Here is a 19,339-nt window from a genome sequence, read left to right as displayed (position 1 = left end):
ATTTTACAGAATAAAGTTTTAGAGGGGGTTTGGTTGGTGCAAATCTGATTTGACATTCCTACTGGGAGAGGAGTTGAGATCTCCACATTTTTCTGTGTTTCTGATCATCAATGTTGATGCTGAATGTAAGGAGGAACCCCAGAAAAAGGTCTGTGTTCCAAATGGCACCCTATTTCCTACACTCTTAGAAAAAAGGGTTCCAAAATAGTTCTTCGCCTGTCCCAGGAGGAGAACTCTTTTGGGTCTGCGTTCCAAATGGCATCTTATTCCCTACAAGCTTAGAAAAAGGGTTCCAAAATGGTTCTTTGGCTGTCCCCATAGGATAACTCTTTTTGATTACATGTAGAACCTTCTGTGGAAAGGGTTCTACATGGAACCCAAAATGGTTCTACCTGGAACCAAAAAAAGATCTAGCTGGAACCAAAAAGGGTTCTTCAAAGGGTTCTCTTATGGGGACAGCCAAAGAACCCTTTTCGTTTCTAGATAGCACCTTTATTTCTAAGAGTGTACGTAGTGCACTACTTCTGATCAGTACCCCTATGAACCCTGTACAAAAGTAATGCACTACTGTATATAAGGAGTAGGGTGCCATGGGGTAAGTGCTCAAGGACCCTGCCCTTCCAGCACTGTGAAAGTCTGGCTGAGATACTGCAGTGAAGTAGAGCACTTCCTCGCTGCGGTCTCACCACACAGCAGTTTAGCGCACTGCACTGTGGATACGGCTGCCGACGCACTCACGTTCATTCATCACTGCGCTAGCTGCTTTGGAGATGTGTTAGAATAGTAGAGGAAACATTCTTAAAAGAAGACGCATGGCACAGCAAGGCACAGCAGTACAGAGAGATGTCAGTAGTCTCATGTATCTCAGTACAAGGTTGTCTGTAGAGTATGGTGTCCAACTAATGTTTTACTCTCATACTACTGTATATTCTGGCAGTAGCTTGTATGTCTGTCTGTATTTCATGAGCCAAAAAAAATAAGAAAAAAAGGGTTATATTAAACTCCTCTGCAATATGTCATGTTGGCTTGACCTGGAGGGTTTGCATTTATCAACTTGACCGTTAAGGTTTGTGAATTTTCAATTTGTTTCTTTCCACCGTGACCCCTGTTGACCCCTCTCTGGTGTTTTCAGAGAGGAAGATTCCCGAGGAAGACCACATCATCCTGATAGACGGGCTGAACGAGGCAGAGTTCCACAAGCCAGACTACGGAGACACCATCGCCTCCTTCATCACTAAGATCATCTCTAAATTCCCCTCCTGGCTCAAACTGCTGGTCACTGTCCGAGTCAACCTACTGGTGAGGAACACTCCAACTGTACATGATGTAATACTGTACAAGAAGGGTTGCAAAATTCCAGTGACTTTCCCCAATTTCCCAGGAATCAAGAGGTAATAAGCAGGAAATCCGGAATCCTCCAACCAGGACTCCTGGTAAAGCTGGGAATTTTGGGAACGTTGCCAGATTTTTGCAACCCTACTCCCACTGTAGATGGCGTAATATTGTACAAGTCATGTACAAATTACTTAATGAGAAGGATATTATGTATTCTGCCTAATTGTTAGCTTCTAAATATTTCCATAGAGGTGTTCGTGTTGATCTCCTATGGTATAATTCATGAATTCCTTGAATCGACAGCACTCCATTGGAGCTTCACTGAATTCAAATGCCATCTCAGCACAGCTTACAGCTTAGACAGAACTTCCGAATTCAAGTGAATAAGATGCTTCTACAACCACCGTTGGTATGTGTAGGTATCAATATTTGATACCTCTCTCACTGAGTGACACAAACACCGGCAGATCCTGACAAGGGTTTTTTCCTTGTCATACATTGTCCTCTACAAAGTGTCATTTCTGTCGAGTGCATTGACAACGGTACTGGTACGAGAGTAGGAGAAGTAGCGCTGTAACAGTGACCCGGGAAACGGCTGCATAACAAGGGGACGCGCAGATGAGAGCCACAGACTGAAGTCTACCAATGGAGGAGAGGAGCTGAGCTGGGGATGCATCCCAAATGGCACCCTATTCCCTATATACTACCGGGGACTTACTTTTGAGATGCAGCGCTGGTGTGAACCATCGAAAGTAGTGCACTACATAGGGAATAGGGTGCCATTTGAGACGTAGCCCTGGCGTTCACTTCTTTGCATTGGAGGAGGCCTGGTTTTGACAGGTCTGATGGACTAAAGCTGGGCTGATTGCCTTGGCTGGCCATGTAGCCTGTAGTCTGAGCTTTGGGATAATGTGGCAGCTGACTGACAACCATATCTGTACCAACTCCAGTCATGAATGCTTTCTCAGCCACTATGGCTCTTTCTGGCCACGGGTCCCGCCACCTGTCAGTATGCATAGTTAGTTACACTGCACTGCAGTCAGAGGAGCATGGCAGGCAACACTCATTCATCTATGCTGTTCCGTTGTGTGTGTGTGTGCGTGTGTTTGTTTTTACTATCCTTGTGGGGACCAGAAGTCCTCAGGAAAAGTGGGGATATTTTGCTGGCCCCCACAAGGAAAAAGGCTATTTTAGGCTTAGGGGTTAGGTTTAAGGTTTGGGTTTGGGTTACGGTTACAATTAGGGTTAGGAGTTAGGTTAAGGTTTTAAATTAGGTACCGTGTTAGGAACCGCTAGTGTTAGGAACCGCTAGACCAGAGAGAGGATTCCTCATGTTTATGTTCATTGGGCTTTCTGGGTTGAGTTGGGATTAGGCTATGTCATGTCAAAATATATTAATCCATCATCCCAAAAAATAAAGTATAAAGAGTGATGGATTAGTCAACCAGAGGAAGCAGTTCAAACATGCAAAATTCTGGTAACTTTTCCAGGTTTTCCAGAAATCCCGGATGGTAAGATTAAGGAAGTGGAAGGGAATGAGCAGGAAAATCCAGAATCCTTTCTGGAAAACCTGTATATTTTCTAAACCTGGGTAGTTACTGTAATTTCGCAACCCCAGGGAGGCTCTTGGATAAATCCATTCTTTCTGTATGCAGTAGGTAGGATCAGTGGAGACTAGAGCCAGGTGAGTGTTACCTCATCCTCACACATCCAAAGTGTAAACAAGATCTCAGGGGAAGGTCGTTCACAATGGCTAACCCGACAGGCTTATAACAGTGAGGTGTTCTTAGGTGAGGTGTTAGCTCACAGTCACCTTGTCCAGCCTGTGTATTATTCAGTGTGTTTTTGGTCTCTTTTTTTCCTCCTTTCTTTATCTCTCTCTTCTCCCTCTCCCTCCATTTCGGGTCTCTCCCTCTCTCTCTCTCTCTCTCTCGGAGAAGAAGGTGTTATCTCTGGGCTGCATTACCCAGAAAGGCAGGGAGATTGCAGCAGGATTAAGGTGGATTGATTTCTCTGACCCTGAGGAGTGTGATTGAAGTGTGGGCTGTGTCCACAGCGTGCCCGCTAAAAGTGTCCCCAATGGCCCCATCTCTTACTGTCTCCAGCGCTCAGTCTCCCATTTCACAAAGCCTTTGTTAGCAAACACAGTGGCGAGTGTCTGCCGATAGCTTAGTGCTCCAGCTATGCCTCTGTGCTTACTGACCTTGGGCTGATAAGAAGAGCTGGAGGATCCACTCATGATACAGAAGATTGTCCGTTTAGCTCTTAATTTTGCGCTCGTTTCTGTGGTCAGGAGAGATATGATTGTGGAATATGAATTTAGAATTCTGGGCATACGCTTAGGTGTAAATGATATAGTTGATTTAGCATTTTTCTGTTAAAATATATTGACTATAACTATATATATTAGCACACATTTGCATAATAGAACTTACCAACGGTAACTATTGAACCGTTCAAGCTATATACACCGAACCATCTTTCATGTGTTCAAGCTATCCTAACTTGTTATCTACCTACTTTTTCCAACTATTAAACAGTCATCACCATTACTACCGACGACACTACCACTTCTATAACATATTTCAAAAGCATACATACAGTTGAAGTCGGAAGTTTACATATACTTAGGTTGGAGTCATTACAACTCATTTTTCAAAAACTCCACAAATTTCTTGTTAACAAACTATAGTTTTGGCAAGTCAGTTAGAACATCTACTTTGTGCATGACACAAGTAATTTTTCCAACAATTGTTTACAGACAAATTATTTCACTGTATCACAATTCCAGTGGGTCAGAAGTTTACAAACACTAAGTTGACTGTGCCTTTAAACAGCTTTGAAAATTCCAGAAAATGATGTCATGGCTTCAGAAGCTTCTGATAGGCTAATTGACATATTTTGAGTCAATTGGAGGTGTACCTGTGGATGTATTTCAAGGCCTACCTTCAAATTCAGTGCCTCTTTGCTTAATATCATGGGGAAATCAAAAGAAATCAGCTAAGACTTCAGAAAAAGATTTGTAGACCTCCACAAGTCTGGTTCATCCTTGGGAGCAATTTCCAAACGCCTAAAGGTACCACGTGCATCTATACAAACAATAGTACGCAAGTATGAGCACCATCGGACCACGCAGCCATCATACCGCTCAGGAAGGAGACATGTTCTGTCTCCTAGAGATGAATGTACTTTTGTGCGAAAAGTGCAAATCAATCCCAGAACAACAGCAAAGGACCTTGTGAAGACGCTGGAGGAAACGGGTACAAAAATATCTAGATCCACAGTAAAACGAGTCATATATCAACATAACCTGAAAGGCCGCTCAGCAAGGAAGAAGCCACTGCTCCAAAACCGCCATAAAAAAGCCAGACTACGGTTTGCAACTGCACATGGGGACAAAGATCGTACTTTTTGGAGAAATGTCCTCTGGTCTGATGAAACAAAAATAGAACTGTTTGGCCATAATGACCATCATTATGTTTGGAGGAGGCTTGCAAGCCGAAGAACCCCAACCCAACCGTGAAGCACGGGGGTGGCAGCATCATGTTGTGGGGGTGCTTTGCTGCAAGAGGGACTGGTGCACTTCACAAAATAGATAGCATCATGAGGATGGAAAATGATGTGGATATATTGAAGCAACATCTCAAGACATCAGTCAGGAATTTAAAGCTTGGTCGCAAATGGGTATTCCAAATGGACAATGACCCCAAGCATACTTCCAAAGTTGTGGCAAAATGGCTTAAAGACAACAAAGTCAAGGTATTGGAGTGGCCATCACAAAGCCCTGACCTCAATCCTATAGAACATTTGTGGGCAGAACTGAAAAAGCGTGTGCAAGCAAGGAGGACTACAAAGCTGACTCAGTTACACCAGCTCTGTCAAAAGGAATGGGCCAAAATTCACCCAACTTATTGTGGGAAGCTTGTGGAAGGCTACCTGAAATGTTTGACCCAAGTTAAACAATTTAAAGGCAATGCTACCAAATACTAATTGAGTGACCCACTGGGAATGTGATGAAAGAAATAAAAGCCGAAATAAATCATTCTCTCTCCTATTATTCTGACATTTCACATTCTTAAAATAAAGTGGTGATCCTAACTGACCTAAGACAGGAATTTTTACTAGGATTAAATGTCAGGAATTGTGAAAAACTGAGTTTAAATGTATTTGGCTAAGGTGTATATAAACGTCCGACTTCAACTGTAGTTTAAAACCTTCTAGCAAACACACCACATTTTCTTCAGGAAATGTACTTTAAGTATTCACTGTTAGCCTAAAGAGTTAATCTATTAGAACAACAGCTAGCTATCAGTAGGTCTGCATACAAACCTATTCTGCATAGTTCTTCAACAACCATAAAAATACTTTTAAAGAGCTGTCATCACTAGATCCACAATCCTATTTCTCTTCCCAAATTGTAGCCTAAAATTTTCTAATCATTACATCATTCAACTCAAATCAAACTTCTTTTACACTGAACATTTTGCAAAAGTCAATCGTGCATCTGTTTATCTGAAACCCACAGCTTGAATGAGAGTTGCTTTGCTTTCCTAAGAGTGTTGTCCACATGATCCTCCCTTTTATTCCCGTTTTATGACAGAAGATCACTTTGTCTTCTTTTTGTTTTCACACTCAATAACTGCAGTTTAGAAATTTGTGATCCAACTGACTCACAATGTCACGATCGTGTGGGAGTGAGACGGACCAAAACGCAGCATGTGGAAAATAAGCCATCTTCCTTTTATTATAGAAGAAGGCAAAACGAAACAAAACACTTACAAACTAACAAAACAATAAACGACCGTGAAGCTAATAAACGTAGTGCACACACACAGGCTACAAACGTTCAGACATAGACAATTCCCCACAACAAACTAAAGCCTATGGCTACCTTAAATATGGCTCCCAATCAGAGACAACAGAAACCAGCTGTCTCTAATTGGGAACCCATTCAGGCAACCATAGACTTTCCTAGACAACTACACACAACATAGACACAGCTAGACAACTATACTAAACATAAACCCAACTACTCTAAATAAACCCCCTAAACCTTACAATCACCCTGGACACTACAAAACCCACATAAATACCCATGTCACACCCTGACCTAACTAAAATAATAAAGAAAACAAAGAATACTAAGGCCAGGGCGGGACATTGCCCCCCCCTTAAGGTGCGAACTCCGGGCGTACCAGCACAAAGTCTAGGGGAGGGTCTGGGTGGGCATCTGACCACGGTGGTGGCTCAGGCTCAGGGCGAGGTCCCCACCCCACCATAGTCAATCCCAGCTTATATCTCCCCCTACAAATGACCACCCTCATATTACCCCCACTTAATCTTTTGGGTAACATCGACACAAGGGGCAGCACCGGGATAGAGGAATAGCTCAGGACAGAGGAATAGCTCAGGACAGAGGGATAGCTCAGGACAGAGGGATAGCTCAGGATAGAGAGGTAGCTCAGGATAGAGAGGTAGCTCAGGATAGAGGGGCAACTCCGGACTGAAAGGCAGCTCCGGACAGAGAGACAGCTCTGGACTGAGGGGCAGTTCTGGATAAATAGCCGCTCTGGGCTGAGGAACAGCTCATGACTGGCTGACGGCTCTGGACGCTCATGGCTGGCTGACGGCTCTGGACGCTCATGGCTCACTGACGGCTCTGGCAGATCCTGTCTGGTTGGCGGCTCTGGCAGATCCTGTCTGGTTGGCGGCTCTGGCAGATCCTGTCTGGTTGGCGGCTCTGGCAGATCCTGTCTGGTTGGCGGCTCTGGCAGATCCTGTCTGGTTGGCGGCTCTGGCAGATCCTGTCTGACGAATGGCTCTAGCGGCTCCCGACTGACTAACGGCTCTGACGGCTCTGGACAGACGGGCGGCTCTACTGGCTCGGGACAGACGGATGGCTCAGACGGCGCTGGGGAGACGGATGGCTCAGACGGCGCTGGGGAGACGGATGGCTCAGACGGCGCTGGGGAGACGGATGGCTCAGACGGCGCTGGGGAGACGGATGGCTCAGACGGCGCTGGGGAGACGGATTGCTCAGACGGCGCTGGGGAGACGGATGGCTCAGACGGCGCTGGGGAGACGGATGGCTCAGACTGATCCTGTCTGGCGGAATGCTCTAGCGGCTCCTGTCTGGCGGAATGCTCTAGCGGCTCCTGTCTGGCGGAAGGCTCTGTAGGCTCATGGCAGACGGGCGGCTTTGCAAGCTCATGGCAGACGGGCGGCTTTGAAGGCTCAATACAGACGGGCAGTTCAGTCACCGTTGGGCAGACGGCAGACTCTGGCCGGCTGAGACGCACTGTAGGCCTGGTGCGTGGTGCCGGAACTGGAGGTACCGGGCTAAGGACACGCACCTTCAGGCTAGTGCGGGGAACAACAACAGGGCACACTGAGTTCTCAAAGCGCACTATATGCCTGGTGCGTGGTACCGGACTGAGGGCACGCACCTCAGGACGAGTGCGGGGAGAAATAACAGTGTGTACAGGACTCAGGAGACGCACAGGTGGCTTAGTGCATGGTGCCGGAACTGGAGGCACTGGGCTGGAGACACGCACCATAGGGAGAGTGCGTGGAGGAGAAACAGGGCTCTGAAAACGCACTGGAAGCCTGGTGCGTGGTGTAGGCACTGGTGGTACTAGGCTGGGGCGGGGAGGTGGCGCCGGAAATACCGGACCGTGCAGGCGTACTGGCTCCCTTGAGCACCGAGCCTGCCCAACCTTACCTGGTTGAATGCTCCCCGTCGCCCGACCAGTGCGGGGAGGTGGAATAACCCGCACCGGTCTATGTAGGCGAACCGGGGACACCATGCGTAAGGCTGGTGCCATGTAAGCCGGCCCAAGGAGACATACTGGTGGCCAGATATGTAGGGCCGGCTTCATGACATTTGGCTCAATGCCCAATCTAGCCCTACCAGTGTGTTGAGGTGGAATAACCCGCACTGGGCTATGCACCCGTACAGGAGACACCGTGCGCTCTACTGCGTAACACGGCGTCTGCCCGTACTCCCGCTCTCCACGGTTAGCCTGGGAAGTGGGCGCAGGTCTCCTACCTGCCCTTGGCCCACTACCTCTTAGACCCCCCCCCAAGAAATTTTTGGGTAGTACTCACGGGCTTTTCAGGCTTCCAGCCACGTCTCCTTGCTGACTCCTCATATCTCCGCCTCTCTGCCTTCGCTGCCTCCAGCTCAGCTTTGGGGCGGTTATATTCTCCTGGTATTTCTCGGTCCAGAATTTTCTCCCAATTCCAATAGTCCAGTGTAGGTGGGTCCTGTTGTTGTTGCACACGCTGCTTGATCCGATGATGGTGGGGAATTCTGTCACGATCATGTGGGAGTGAGACGGACCGAAACGCAGCATGTGGAAAATAAGCCATCTTCCTTTTATTATAGAAGAAGGCAAAAAGAAACAAAACACTTACAAACTAACAAAACAATAAACGACCGTGAAGCTAATAAACGTAGTGCACACACACAGGCTACAAACGTTCAGACATAGACAATTCCCCACAACAAACTAAAGCCTATGGCTACCTTAAATATGGCTCCCAATCAGAGACAACAGAAACCAGCTGTCTCTAATTGGGAACCCATTCAGGCAACCATAGACTTTCCTAGACAACTACACACAACATAGACACAGCTAGACAACTATACTAAACATAAACCCAACTACTCTAAATAAACCCCCTAAACCTTACAATCACCCTGGACACTACAAAACCCACATAAATACCCATGTCACACCCTGACCTAACTAAAATAATAAAGAAAACAAAGAATACTAAGGCCAGGGCGTGACACACAATCCAAAGTAATATGGTTGATATAGTGGTCTATCAAGGTGATCAGACCAATTATTTTACTACATTTAACTCTGATTATATGTAACTGCTTTAAATAGTAAAATATTACTTTTTAAACTGCTACCACAACCACAAAAATGTTTAAGGAGTTAAAGCAAGTCCCACCAATTGTTCTTCATGTACTATTACCATCTAGTTGTTTTACCCACTTTCTCATTTACATATACATAGAATTTTCTGTATGGGTGATGGTACTGCAGAACAAATACTTATAATATAATTAACCAATAAGGTGTGATGGGGTGTGGTATATGGCCAATATACCACTGCTAAGGGCTGTTCTTATGCACGACTCAACGCAGAGTGTCTGGATACAGCCCTTAGCCGTGGGATATCGGCCATATATCACAACCCCCTGAGGTGCCTTATTGCTATTATAAACTGGTTACCAACGTAATTAGAGCAGTAAAAATAAATGTTTTGTCATACTCATGGTATACGATCTGATATACCACAGCTTTCAGCCAATCAGCATGGAGGACTCGAACCACCCAGTATATAATATAACAACATGCTATTAAAGTGCTGTAGTAAATCTAATAACCATGTCATTGTGTCTTCCGTAGGAAATCACCAGCCTCCTCCCCTTTTCCAAGATCTCTCTGGACGAATTCCCCGAGAACAAAGAGATCAACACGGACCTCAACGCCTACATCCAGTACCGCATCAATGGCAGCAAGGACATCATGAACAACATCTCCCTCAATGGCAAGGCTGACCCTATCATCGTGGGCAAGGTGAGCAGCCACCTGATTGCCCGCAGCCAGGGTTCCTACCTGTACCTCAAACTGACCCTGGACCTGTTCGAGAGGGGGCACCTGGTCATCAAGAGCGCCAGCTACAAGGTGGTGCCCGTGTCATTGGCCGAGCTCTACTTACTCCAATGCAATATGAAGTTTATGACCCAGTCGGCTTTCGAGCGCTCGCTGCCCATCCTCAACGTGGCGTTGGCATCGTTACACCCCATGACAGACGAGCAGCTGTTCCATGCCATCAACGCGGGTGCCGTGAGCGGCGAGCTTCCCTGGGGCGACTTCCAGCAGTGCATGGAGACGCTGTCCTCTTTCCTCATCAAACGACGGGACAAGACACGCATGTTTTGCCACCCGTCCTTCAGAGAGTGGCTGGTGTGGAGGACGGACGGAGAGAGCACCGATTTCTTCTGTGACCCCAGGTGAGTTAAGCTAACTCAAATTTACCCAGGTTAGTTGTCTTATGATGTACTTTAGCAAATGTATGCCTTTTCTAATAAGTTCAATACATAATGTTGATTTCCTATTCAATACATTTTTATATATTGTTGAATTCCGTAAAATGTTTCTGGATTCCGTGATTCTGTCCTCTTTTTCCGCAGCGCAGATTTTATAGGGCCCTAGGAGATTTCTCTTTTCAGTAAATCCGTTTTGTTAAATGGAAAATGCACCCTCTCTACCATGAGTGAAATGTGCGGTTGCCTAGGGATGGCTCACTGGCATTTCTGCTAGCACTCAGAAGGACAAGACATAATTACTGTACCTTGTTTGGTTCTGAATATTCTGCTCTTCAGACGCTTTTTAAAATGTAAATAGCGAGGGAGACAACCTACCATTTTGTTCGAGGAGCAAACAAGCTCGAGCCAGTTTTGAAGGGTGGTTTGTGCACTAAAGAGGGAGAAAAGTTGTGCGTGACTCATCTCTGCCTGGGAGACGTCTGATGTCTGATGATGTCTGTTTCTTCACTTGAAGAGGAAATCGAACATTCAAGACAGTGTCAACGCGTTCCCTTTTGAGTTATATCAATCCACTCCTTTTCACTCCGTCAGATATGTTATCGCTCCCCGGTTTGTATACCGCCATTGATTGAAACACTGGGGTAGGCTACTTGTGGAATCCCCAAGGGGGGGTAGAGGACGGCGTTTTGCTGCAGAACAAATGACGGAATTTACAGCTCAACTCTGAAACAGAAGCTGACAAGTCATATTTATTTCTGTTGCTGTTAAGCTGTGCTCTGCTGGGTGAGGAAACTAGCCAGGGGAGGGTAGTGGTCTGGTCAAAAATAGGGCACTAAAGGGGGAATAGGGTTCCATTTGGGACGCGGTCGATGTTGTGTGGCTGAAACACAGGGGTTGTCACCATACATCGTAGGTCACATTATCTTACTGGGGATCTAACTGATGGGTTGAAAGCCAGGAAATGTAAGGCTCCTTCAGTGCTGTGCGTGCAGGGAAATTTTGCTCAAGTTCACTGAGGCTGGATGTTTACTGACAAGGATGTTTTCATAAACACTATTCAGTGGAAATAGCTATCTGTGGACTTTAGACACCTCTGGCAAGTGGTGAAACTGAGTTTGTTCTGAAACATGCTTTTCTTTTTACAGAGATACTCTGAAGTTGGCAAACTGTAGGCTTAGTAACAAATGAATACTATACAGTAGCTAACATTACTACTATAACAATAACACCGATAACTTGTTATGCTGTCCCTAAAGCATCAACACAGTGTTATTGTTGATTTAAAGAGAACTCTTTGCAAACAAACATGATTTGGTATTAAAGATTGTGGGATAATAAATCTGGTTTATGCAAATCAAGAGGGAAGAAAGTAAAAACATTGGTGTAAGGGAAGGGAGAAGAAAGAGGTTCTGGAATTTAAATATGTATGCATCCCATCTGAAATATTAACAAGAAATCTGCTGCATGTTCCACTTGATTTCACACTGATCAAAAATATAAACGCAACAAATTCAAAGATTTTACTGCGTTACAGTTCATTTAAGGAAATCAGTCAATTCAAATAAATAAATTAGGCCGTAATCAATGGATTTCACATGACTGGGCAGGGGTGCAGCCATGGGTAGGCCTGGGATGGCACCCAGCCAATCAGAATGAGTCCCCCCCCCCCCCCCCCCCCCTCCGGACGATCCCACAGGTGAAATTGGTGAGGTGAGGTCCTAGGCTGGCGTGGTCTGCGGTTGTGAGGCCGGCTGGATGTACTGCCAAATTCTCTAAAACAACATTGGAGGCAGCTTATGGTAGAGAAATGAACAATCACTTCTCTGGCAACAGCTATGGTGGACATACCTGCAGTCAGCATGCCAATTGCACCTTCCCTCAAAACTTGAGACATCTGTGGCATTGTGTTGTGTCACAAAACTGCACATTTTAGAGTGGCCTTTTATTGTCCCCCAGCACAAGGTGCACCTGTGTAATGATCATGCTTTTTCAAAATCGGCTTCTTGATATGCCACACCTGTGAGGTGGATGGATTATCTTGGCAAATAATAAGTGCTGACTAACAGGGATGTAAACAAATGTTTTTTCAGGTAGAACCCTTTTTGGTTCTGGGTAGAACCCTCTGTGTAAAATGTTCTACATTGAACTCAAAAAGGTTCTACCTGGAACCAAAAAGGGTTCTCCTATGGGGACAGCTGAAGAACCCTTTTAGGTTCTAGATAGCACCTTTTTTTATATAAGAGTGTAATGCACACTAATCAGACTGGGCTATGTGTCCCAAATGGCAACCTATTTCCTATAAAGGCCATATGGGCCCTAGTCAGAAGCAGTGCACTACATAGGGAATAGGGTGCCATTTGGGATGCAACCTGGGTGAACTCACTTTCTCTCTGTCCTGACTCACCTATGCCTACCTCCTCTAAGCTGCAGTTACTGACCTACCTCTTTACACCCTTTCTCCCCTTCCAACACAATCTGTGAAAACAAAAGCAAGCGAAGACCTGGCACAAGGACAGACACAGAGAGCTAGAAGAAAGCGTTTAGCCACACTAGCTAGCTGCCAGCTTGTTATTTTCCCATTTAAAAGAGAAAGCTCACATTAATGGAAAAGGATCAAAGTGAAACGGTGGTCAAGCGTGGCCTTTTAATGAAGTTCTCTGGTAATTAACACTTGCAAGCAGATCTACAGTGAGGAGAGGAAAGGGAGTGGATACAACACAAGGGCTGCATTCTGTAGTCCACATCGCTTGTCCTCCTCGTGGCCCTAGCCAGGCAGGGACTAGACAGCGTTTAACAGCGTTTATTCAGACCGACAGAGAGAGAGCGGCGTGGAGTAATTGATAGAATAATGTATCATGATGACAACAAACTCTCCAATCTCGCAAGACAATACATTTTAAATCGCAATGATCTATCTCCGATTGCCTGGGCGAATTTAAAAAAAACGCTTTTGTTTGAATTAGAAACGCAGCCGCCACTCCCCAATCGGCCAAGCTCGAATGTGGATGTATCGATGTATTTCTCACATTGATACAAACTAAGAACATCCTACCATGACATAATCACATGTAGACAACTAATGTTTTTCCATAACCTTGCAAATTTTTAGTTGATAGTAAAGCAAATAGGTGATGGGAATTATCTTTGTGTTTCCTCTACAGGAGTGGACACGCGCTCATGGCCTTCATGCTGTCACGACAAGAGGGGAAACTGAACCGGCAGCAGACCATGGAGCTGGGCCACCATATCCTTAAAGCACACATCTTCAAGGTACAAGAGACTAGCTACTTACAGTAGTTCTGGGACAGTATTCTCAAAGCGTCTCAGAGTCGGAGTGCTGATCTAGGATCAGTTTAGCCTTTTCGATCACAATGAATCAAATTACATGGCCGGGGGGACCTGATCCTAGATCAGCAATCCTACTCTGAGACTCTTGATGCATACTGACCCAGAAGCTTACAGTGTATATCCCACCTTGTGTTCAATTCCTTTTGTGAATTTTAGAGTACATACATGTATGTATGTTTATTTATTAATCAAGATAGATGTGGATGGTATCATCAGAGGAGCGAAGGCTCTGAGTGCATTCATCACTGGTTTATTGACCTGGTGTGTGTGCATGGATTCTCCGTCTCTGTCCTCAGGGTCTGAGTAAGAAGACAGGCGTGTCGTCCAGCGTGCTGCAGGCCCTGTGGATCAGCTGCAGCGCTGACGGCCTCTCTGCAGCCCTGGCCTCTCTGAGGAACCTCTACACCCCCAACGTCAAGGTAAGACTACCCACCCAGCTCCCCCCTCCAGAACCCTAGACTCTCACGTGGAGCACTGCCTTGACATACTGACTGACATACTGCTAGTTATTTATTGTTTATTTTCACGGTATATTGTACTTGTTATTGCTAGATACAGCGAAGACGTTATTGAGATGGAGAGATAGAGGGACATAGAATGAACAGTGGTGCAGTCAGGGTTTAAACCCATTCATCCAGTGGCAATATGTGGTCCGCGAGCAGCAGCGCTACCACTAAACAACCCCTAACCTCTTCACTCCCGTCGCCCTAAAATATGTTTACCAGCCCTTTTCTTTACCTATTTCTGGGAAACGTTTCCCATCACCGAAGGCAAATCTACCCATCGGTATGGGCTATACAATGTGTGAAAAGAAGCGTTTATATCCAACTTTTCCAGAGTTTACTGAATTCTCCCTGAAGGTGCACTGCCATCTGGGATCACCCGGTAATCTCGCGTGGCAACTACTACAGAGTATAGGGACTCGGGAGTGAGCTTCGGAAAATGTAGATGTAAACATTTATTCCTGATTATAGATTTGCCTTCGGTGATGGGAAAAGTTGATCAAAAATAGGTAAATATGTTTTCTGGGTACAGGATTTCGCCTTCAGCAATGGGAGACCGCCAGCACTGACATATTTTCTTGTGTGTGTGGTACCAGAATACATTCAAGTTGATGGTCATTGGTCTCCCTGAATTTTTTTCCTATCACATTTTCCCACCAGTGATTTGTATTAGCACAGTGGTATTATTGTAATCTACTCTCCTCACCTCAAATGTCCTCCCTGAGTGCTTTTTAATTCCACTGACTGCTCCCGGCGTGTGTTTTGATAAGGCATTCTGTTCCTGGAAACACTCACTTACGGTGATGAGTGTGGCCTCCCCACTAATGAGCAACGGCCCATTGGAAATCTCACCAAGATTCTCACTGGGCTCAGATAGATTGATGCAGGTTGTTGCACTCTCTGCCGTTAATTTGATCCATTGCTATCTGTGATGCTGCTCTCTGTGGAGGAAAAGGAGGCTGTGCCGTTCTAAGTAATTACAGGGCCCTTTTAGATTAGTACTGATTTAATAAACAAAAAGGGCCACGTTAATGGCGGAGCGGGTAAAATGATTTTTGATATTAAATTATGCCTAAATTATGTGTCTGTGCCTACTCTATTATGGCGAGAGGAAGGAAATAGCTATCTTAGGGCATATTCATTATATTCTAGCTTTAAGTAAAAAACAATCATATATTTTTCTTTGCCATTAGCAGTATTCTTATAGTGGCGTTTTATTACACATTGTCTTCCCTGTTTTCCCGGAGTGAAATATTCTGTTTGAGTGTAACATTGCTCATGTAAACAGCCACAGACAGAGTGAGCTTGTTCCTTTTCCTCCAAGGCCCCCTTGGAATCATTGGTGCTAATTTATTCAAGTGCGGTTCCGCCTGTAAATAAACAAATTCAATTTCCTCTGGTTTTAACACTCTCTGGGCTCCACTCACAGCACTGTCTGATCAAACATGTATAATTCATTTCCTTATCAAGGAGAAGAAGAATACGAAGAATGTTTACTCTTGTGTTGAATGTGTTTCTAAATTAGTACATGCATGCTCCAACTTTGTTTAAAACTAATCTCAGAAATGTGACGAGGTGATGTTTCAAGCAAGAAAGGAATTATTATTATTTATTTTTTACTGAATTGTCTCTGGCAGAATTCAGTGTTCTATTCTCTTTTACACATTAAGAAGCCAAAAAGTTGAATTCCATGCTTACGTTTTTCTTACACGGTTAGATAAGATTCCTTTTATATTTAATGTGTGCTGCTTTTGCAGGTGAGTCGTCTACTGATGCTGGGCGGGGCCAACGTGAACTACCGGACAGAGGTGCTGAACAACAGCCCGGTGCTGTGTGTCCAGTCCCACTTAGGCCACCAGGAGATGGCTGGCCTGCTGCTGGAGTTCGGGGCCACCGTCGACGTGGTGTCCGAGAACGGCATGAGCCCTCTCTCCTTTGCCTCAGCCGCCGGACACCTTGGCCTGGTCAGTCTGCTCTGCAAAAGAGGAGCCAAGGTTGGTAGTACTACCCCTAGAGTTTAGACTCCTCAGACAACTACAGGATCAGGGCTAACCATGATTCTAGCTTTTCCTGTAATGGGGGGGGGTTCTACTAAGCTGTATGAAATTGTTTTAAGGTCATACCATGTATTTATCCCCTGATTTTTGGCACTAAACAGTCTACATATATACTTCCATTCACTTTTTCAACTGGTACATGGGGACCTTCAGACGAGTCTTGAGGCCTGTGGGCGCCCTAGAGCAAAACATGCACGTGTTCGTTAGAGTCTCACCTTTCCACAGAGGGGTTATACTAGTGTGTAGGCCAAACTGTTCGGACGCTACAGACAGAAGTCATCAGATCGGCTCTACCGACAGAAGAGTCCCAAGATCCTTTTGTCGGTCACAGGGCAAAACGGAGAACACCATCGTGTTCATGAGACTCATCTGTCCAAAGAGGGGTCATAAAAGTTTGTTCGGACGCTACAGACGATTTTGTGAGAAGAGCGATTTTCAGGACTTCTCAAGGTCTGACAAACACCGCTCTAGCTCTGTCACCTTTCACCGCTTTGATATTGGATAAGATCTCACTTTGATTGTAAAGCCACTCTGGGAGAGTGAAGCAAGAGCAACGTCACAGCATATAAAACATGTTCAGATAAGCACTGCTGTTGTGTGTTCTAGGTTGACCATGTGGACAAGAGCGGTCAGTGTGCTCTGGTCCATGCTGCTCTGAGGTGCCACCCTGACATCATCCACCACCTACTGGAGCTGGAGTGGACCCCCGAGGGCCAGCAGCAGAACTGCAGCCTGAAGAACAAGGCCCTCCAGCAGGCTCTCATCGCTGCCTCCAGCATGGGACACACGCAGGTCAGTCAGGGGACACCTGTGAAATCCCAAATGGCATTGTATTACCTAAATAGTGAACTACTGTCGTCAAAAGGAGTGCACTATGTAGGGAACAGGGTGCCATTTGGGACGCACCCACCTACTGTACTGTACTTTTTACTTTACTGTACACCCACAATAACCACAAGTCCTTAGTACCTTACTATAATCAGGAAAGTTTTCCCACACAGTGCCACAACACAACCTCACCTCTTTAGGTTGGAAACAGAAGACACTCCACAGAGAATCACTGATGCTGCCATCACTGATGTTTTTTTGTTTCCACTGATGAGACATGCTGTAGGAGTATTGATCCAGCAGTATGCTTGCAGCCAGATACCCAGAAGAGAAGCATAGTGGGCTTTGGTAGATTCTGGCCTGCTCCTCATTAAGAGGGCTGCGATACCGTTAGGCCTATACACTAAGCCTGGGGCTCGACAGTATTATAGAAGTGGGTCGGAGTGAGCTATCGACCTCCACCTCCACCGAGGGCCCAGTAAAAGAGGAGAGTAAAGGAGAGCACAGACAATGGGCTAGTTAACACTATTAAGGTATTAATACCACTGCACCTGTACTACACAGCACTGACGAATATCTACTATAGACACTATACAGCCACTATAGTCCAGGCATCAGCGCTCTAGTCCACCATGATTAATTTATCATGCGCCAGAGAAGCATCATTTGCTCGGGCAGCATTTTATCGATTCGCTGAAGTTGTTTCATCGCTCCGGTTTTTCTGCAATGTAATCAGCGCGCCGTAGAACTAACTCAAGGCTTTATTTGATGCCTGGATTCTGTGTCATTAATCAACATTTCTCATTCGACAGGTTGTCAGAGGCTTGTTGGTGTTGAATAACGAGCATGGCGTGCAAATTGATGGCCATGACACTCTATGGGGAGAAACAGGTATGTGTTCTCTCTATTTTTCTTCCATTATACTGCTCCCTTTCCTTTGTGTTATCACCTGGTGGAGTATCAGTGTGGAACATTACTGCTGAAATTATGTTGTTGTCCCTTTCCATCAGCATAACACATTCTATCTGCATTATGTATTGCAGGGCTCTCCAACTGGCGACCCACGGGCCGAATTTGGCCGTGGGAGATTTTATTTAATTATTTAGTCTTTAAAAAATTGAAGACTGTAAAAACACTAACTTTGGAAATCTGTTCCAAAGTATTCTCACGCATATTAGAGATATACAGTTGAAGTCGGAAGTTTACATAAGCCTTAGCCAAATACATTTAAACTCAGTTTTTCACAATTCCTGACATTTAACCTTTGTAACAATCCCTGTCTTAGGTCAGTTAGGATCACCACTTTAAGAATGTGAAATGCCAGAATAATAGTAGAGAGAATGATTTATTTCAGCTTTTATTTCTTTCATCACATTCCCAGTGTTTAACTTGGGTCAAACGTTGGGTCAAACGTTTCGGGTAGCCTTTCACAAGCTTCCCACAAGGCCCATTCCTCCTGACAGAGCTGATGTAACCGAGTCAGGTTTGTAGGCCTCGCACACGCTTTTTCAGTTCTGCCCACAAATGTTCTATAGGATTGAGGTCAGGGCTTTGTGATGGCCACTCCAATACCTTGACTTTGTTGTCCTTAAGCCATTTTGCCACAACTTTGGAAGTATGCTTGGGGTCATTGTCCATTTGGAAGACCCATTTGCGACCAAGCTTTAACTTCCTGATCGATGTCTTGAGATGCTGCTTCAATATATCCACATAATTTTCCATCTTCATGATGCCATCTATTTTGTGAAGTGCACCAGTCCCTCTTGCAGCAAAGCACCCCCACAACATGATGCTGCCACCCCCGTGCTTCATGGTTGGGATGGTGTTCTTCGGCTTTCAAGTTTCCCCCTTTTTCCTCCAAACATAACGATGGTCATTATGGCCAAACAGTTCTATTTTTGTTTCATCAGACCAGAGGACATTTCTCCAAAAAGTACGATCTTTGTCCCCATGTGCAGTTGCAAACCGTAGTCTTGCTTTTTTTTGGGGCGGTTTTGGAGCAGTGGCTTCTTCCTTGCTGAGCGGCCTTTCAGGTTATGTCTATATAGGACTCGTTTTACTGTGGATACAGATATATTTGTACCTGTTTCCTCTAGCATCTTCACAAGGTCCTTTGCTGTTGTTCTGGGAGTGATTTGCACTTTTCGCACAAAGTACATTCATCTCTAGGAGACAGAACATGTCTCCTTCCTGAGCAG

General features: G+C 45.3%; 1 protein-coding gene across 11 annotated transcripts in view; it reads left to right on the top strand.

Annotated features, from left to right (window-relative positions):
* LOC129816329 (protein TANC1-like) overlaps positions 1-19,339 on the top strand; it is a 200,358-nt gene that overhangs the window by 159,629 nt on the left and 21,390 nt on the right. For all 11 annotated transcript variants that reach the window (XR_008753538.1, XM_055870689.1, XM_055870693.1 and 8 more), the window contains 7 exons: positions 1,133-1,299; positions 9,762-10,369; positions 13,567-13,675; positions 14,050-14,172; positions 16,014-16,250; positions 16,920-17,105; positions 17,954-18,032. Coding sequence is in view for 10 of the 11 variants with exons in the window: in XM_055870689.1 (XP_055726664.1) it covers positions 1,133-1,299; positions 9,762-10,369; positions 13,567-13,675; positions 14,050-14,172; positions 16,014-16,250; positions 16,920-17,105; positions 17,954-18,032 (1,509 nt within the window). In the remaining variant the exon portion in view is untranslated. The remainder of the gene's footprint in view (positions 1-1,132; positions 1,300-9,761; positions 10,370-13,566; positions 13,676-14,049; positions 14,173-16,013; positions 16,251-16,919; positions 17,106-17,953; positions 18,033-19,339) is intronic.

The sequence above is a fragment of the Salvelinus fontinalis genome, chromosome 19, assembly GCF_029448725.1.
Source record: "Salvelinus fontinalis isolate EN_2023a chromosome 19, ASM2944872v1, whole genome shotgun sequence".
NCBI lineage: Eukaryota > Metazoa > Chordata > Actinopteri > Salmoniformes > Salmonidae > Salvelinus > Salvelinus fontinalis.
Note: the sequence above shows the minus strand (reverse complement) of the source record. Positions and strands in the feature narration are given on the sequence as shown.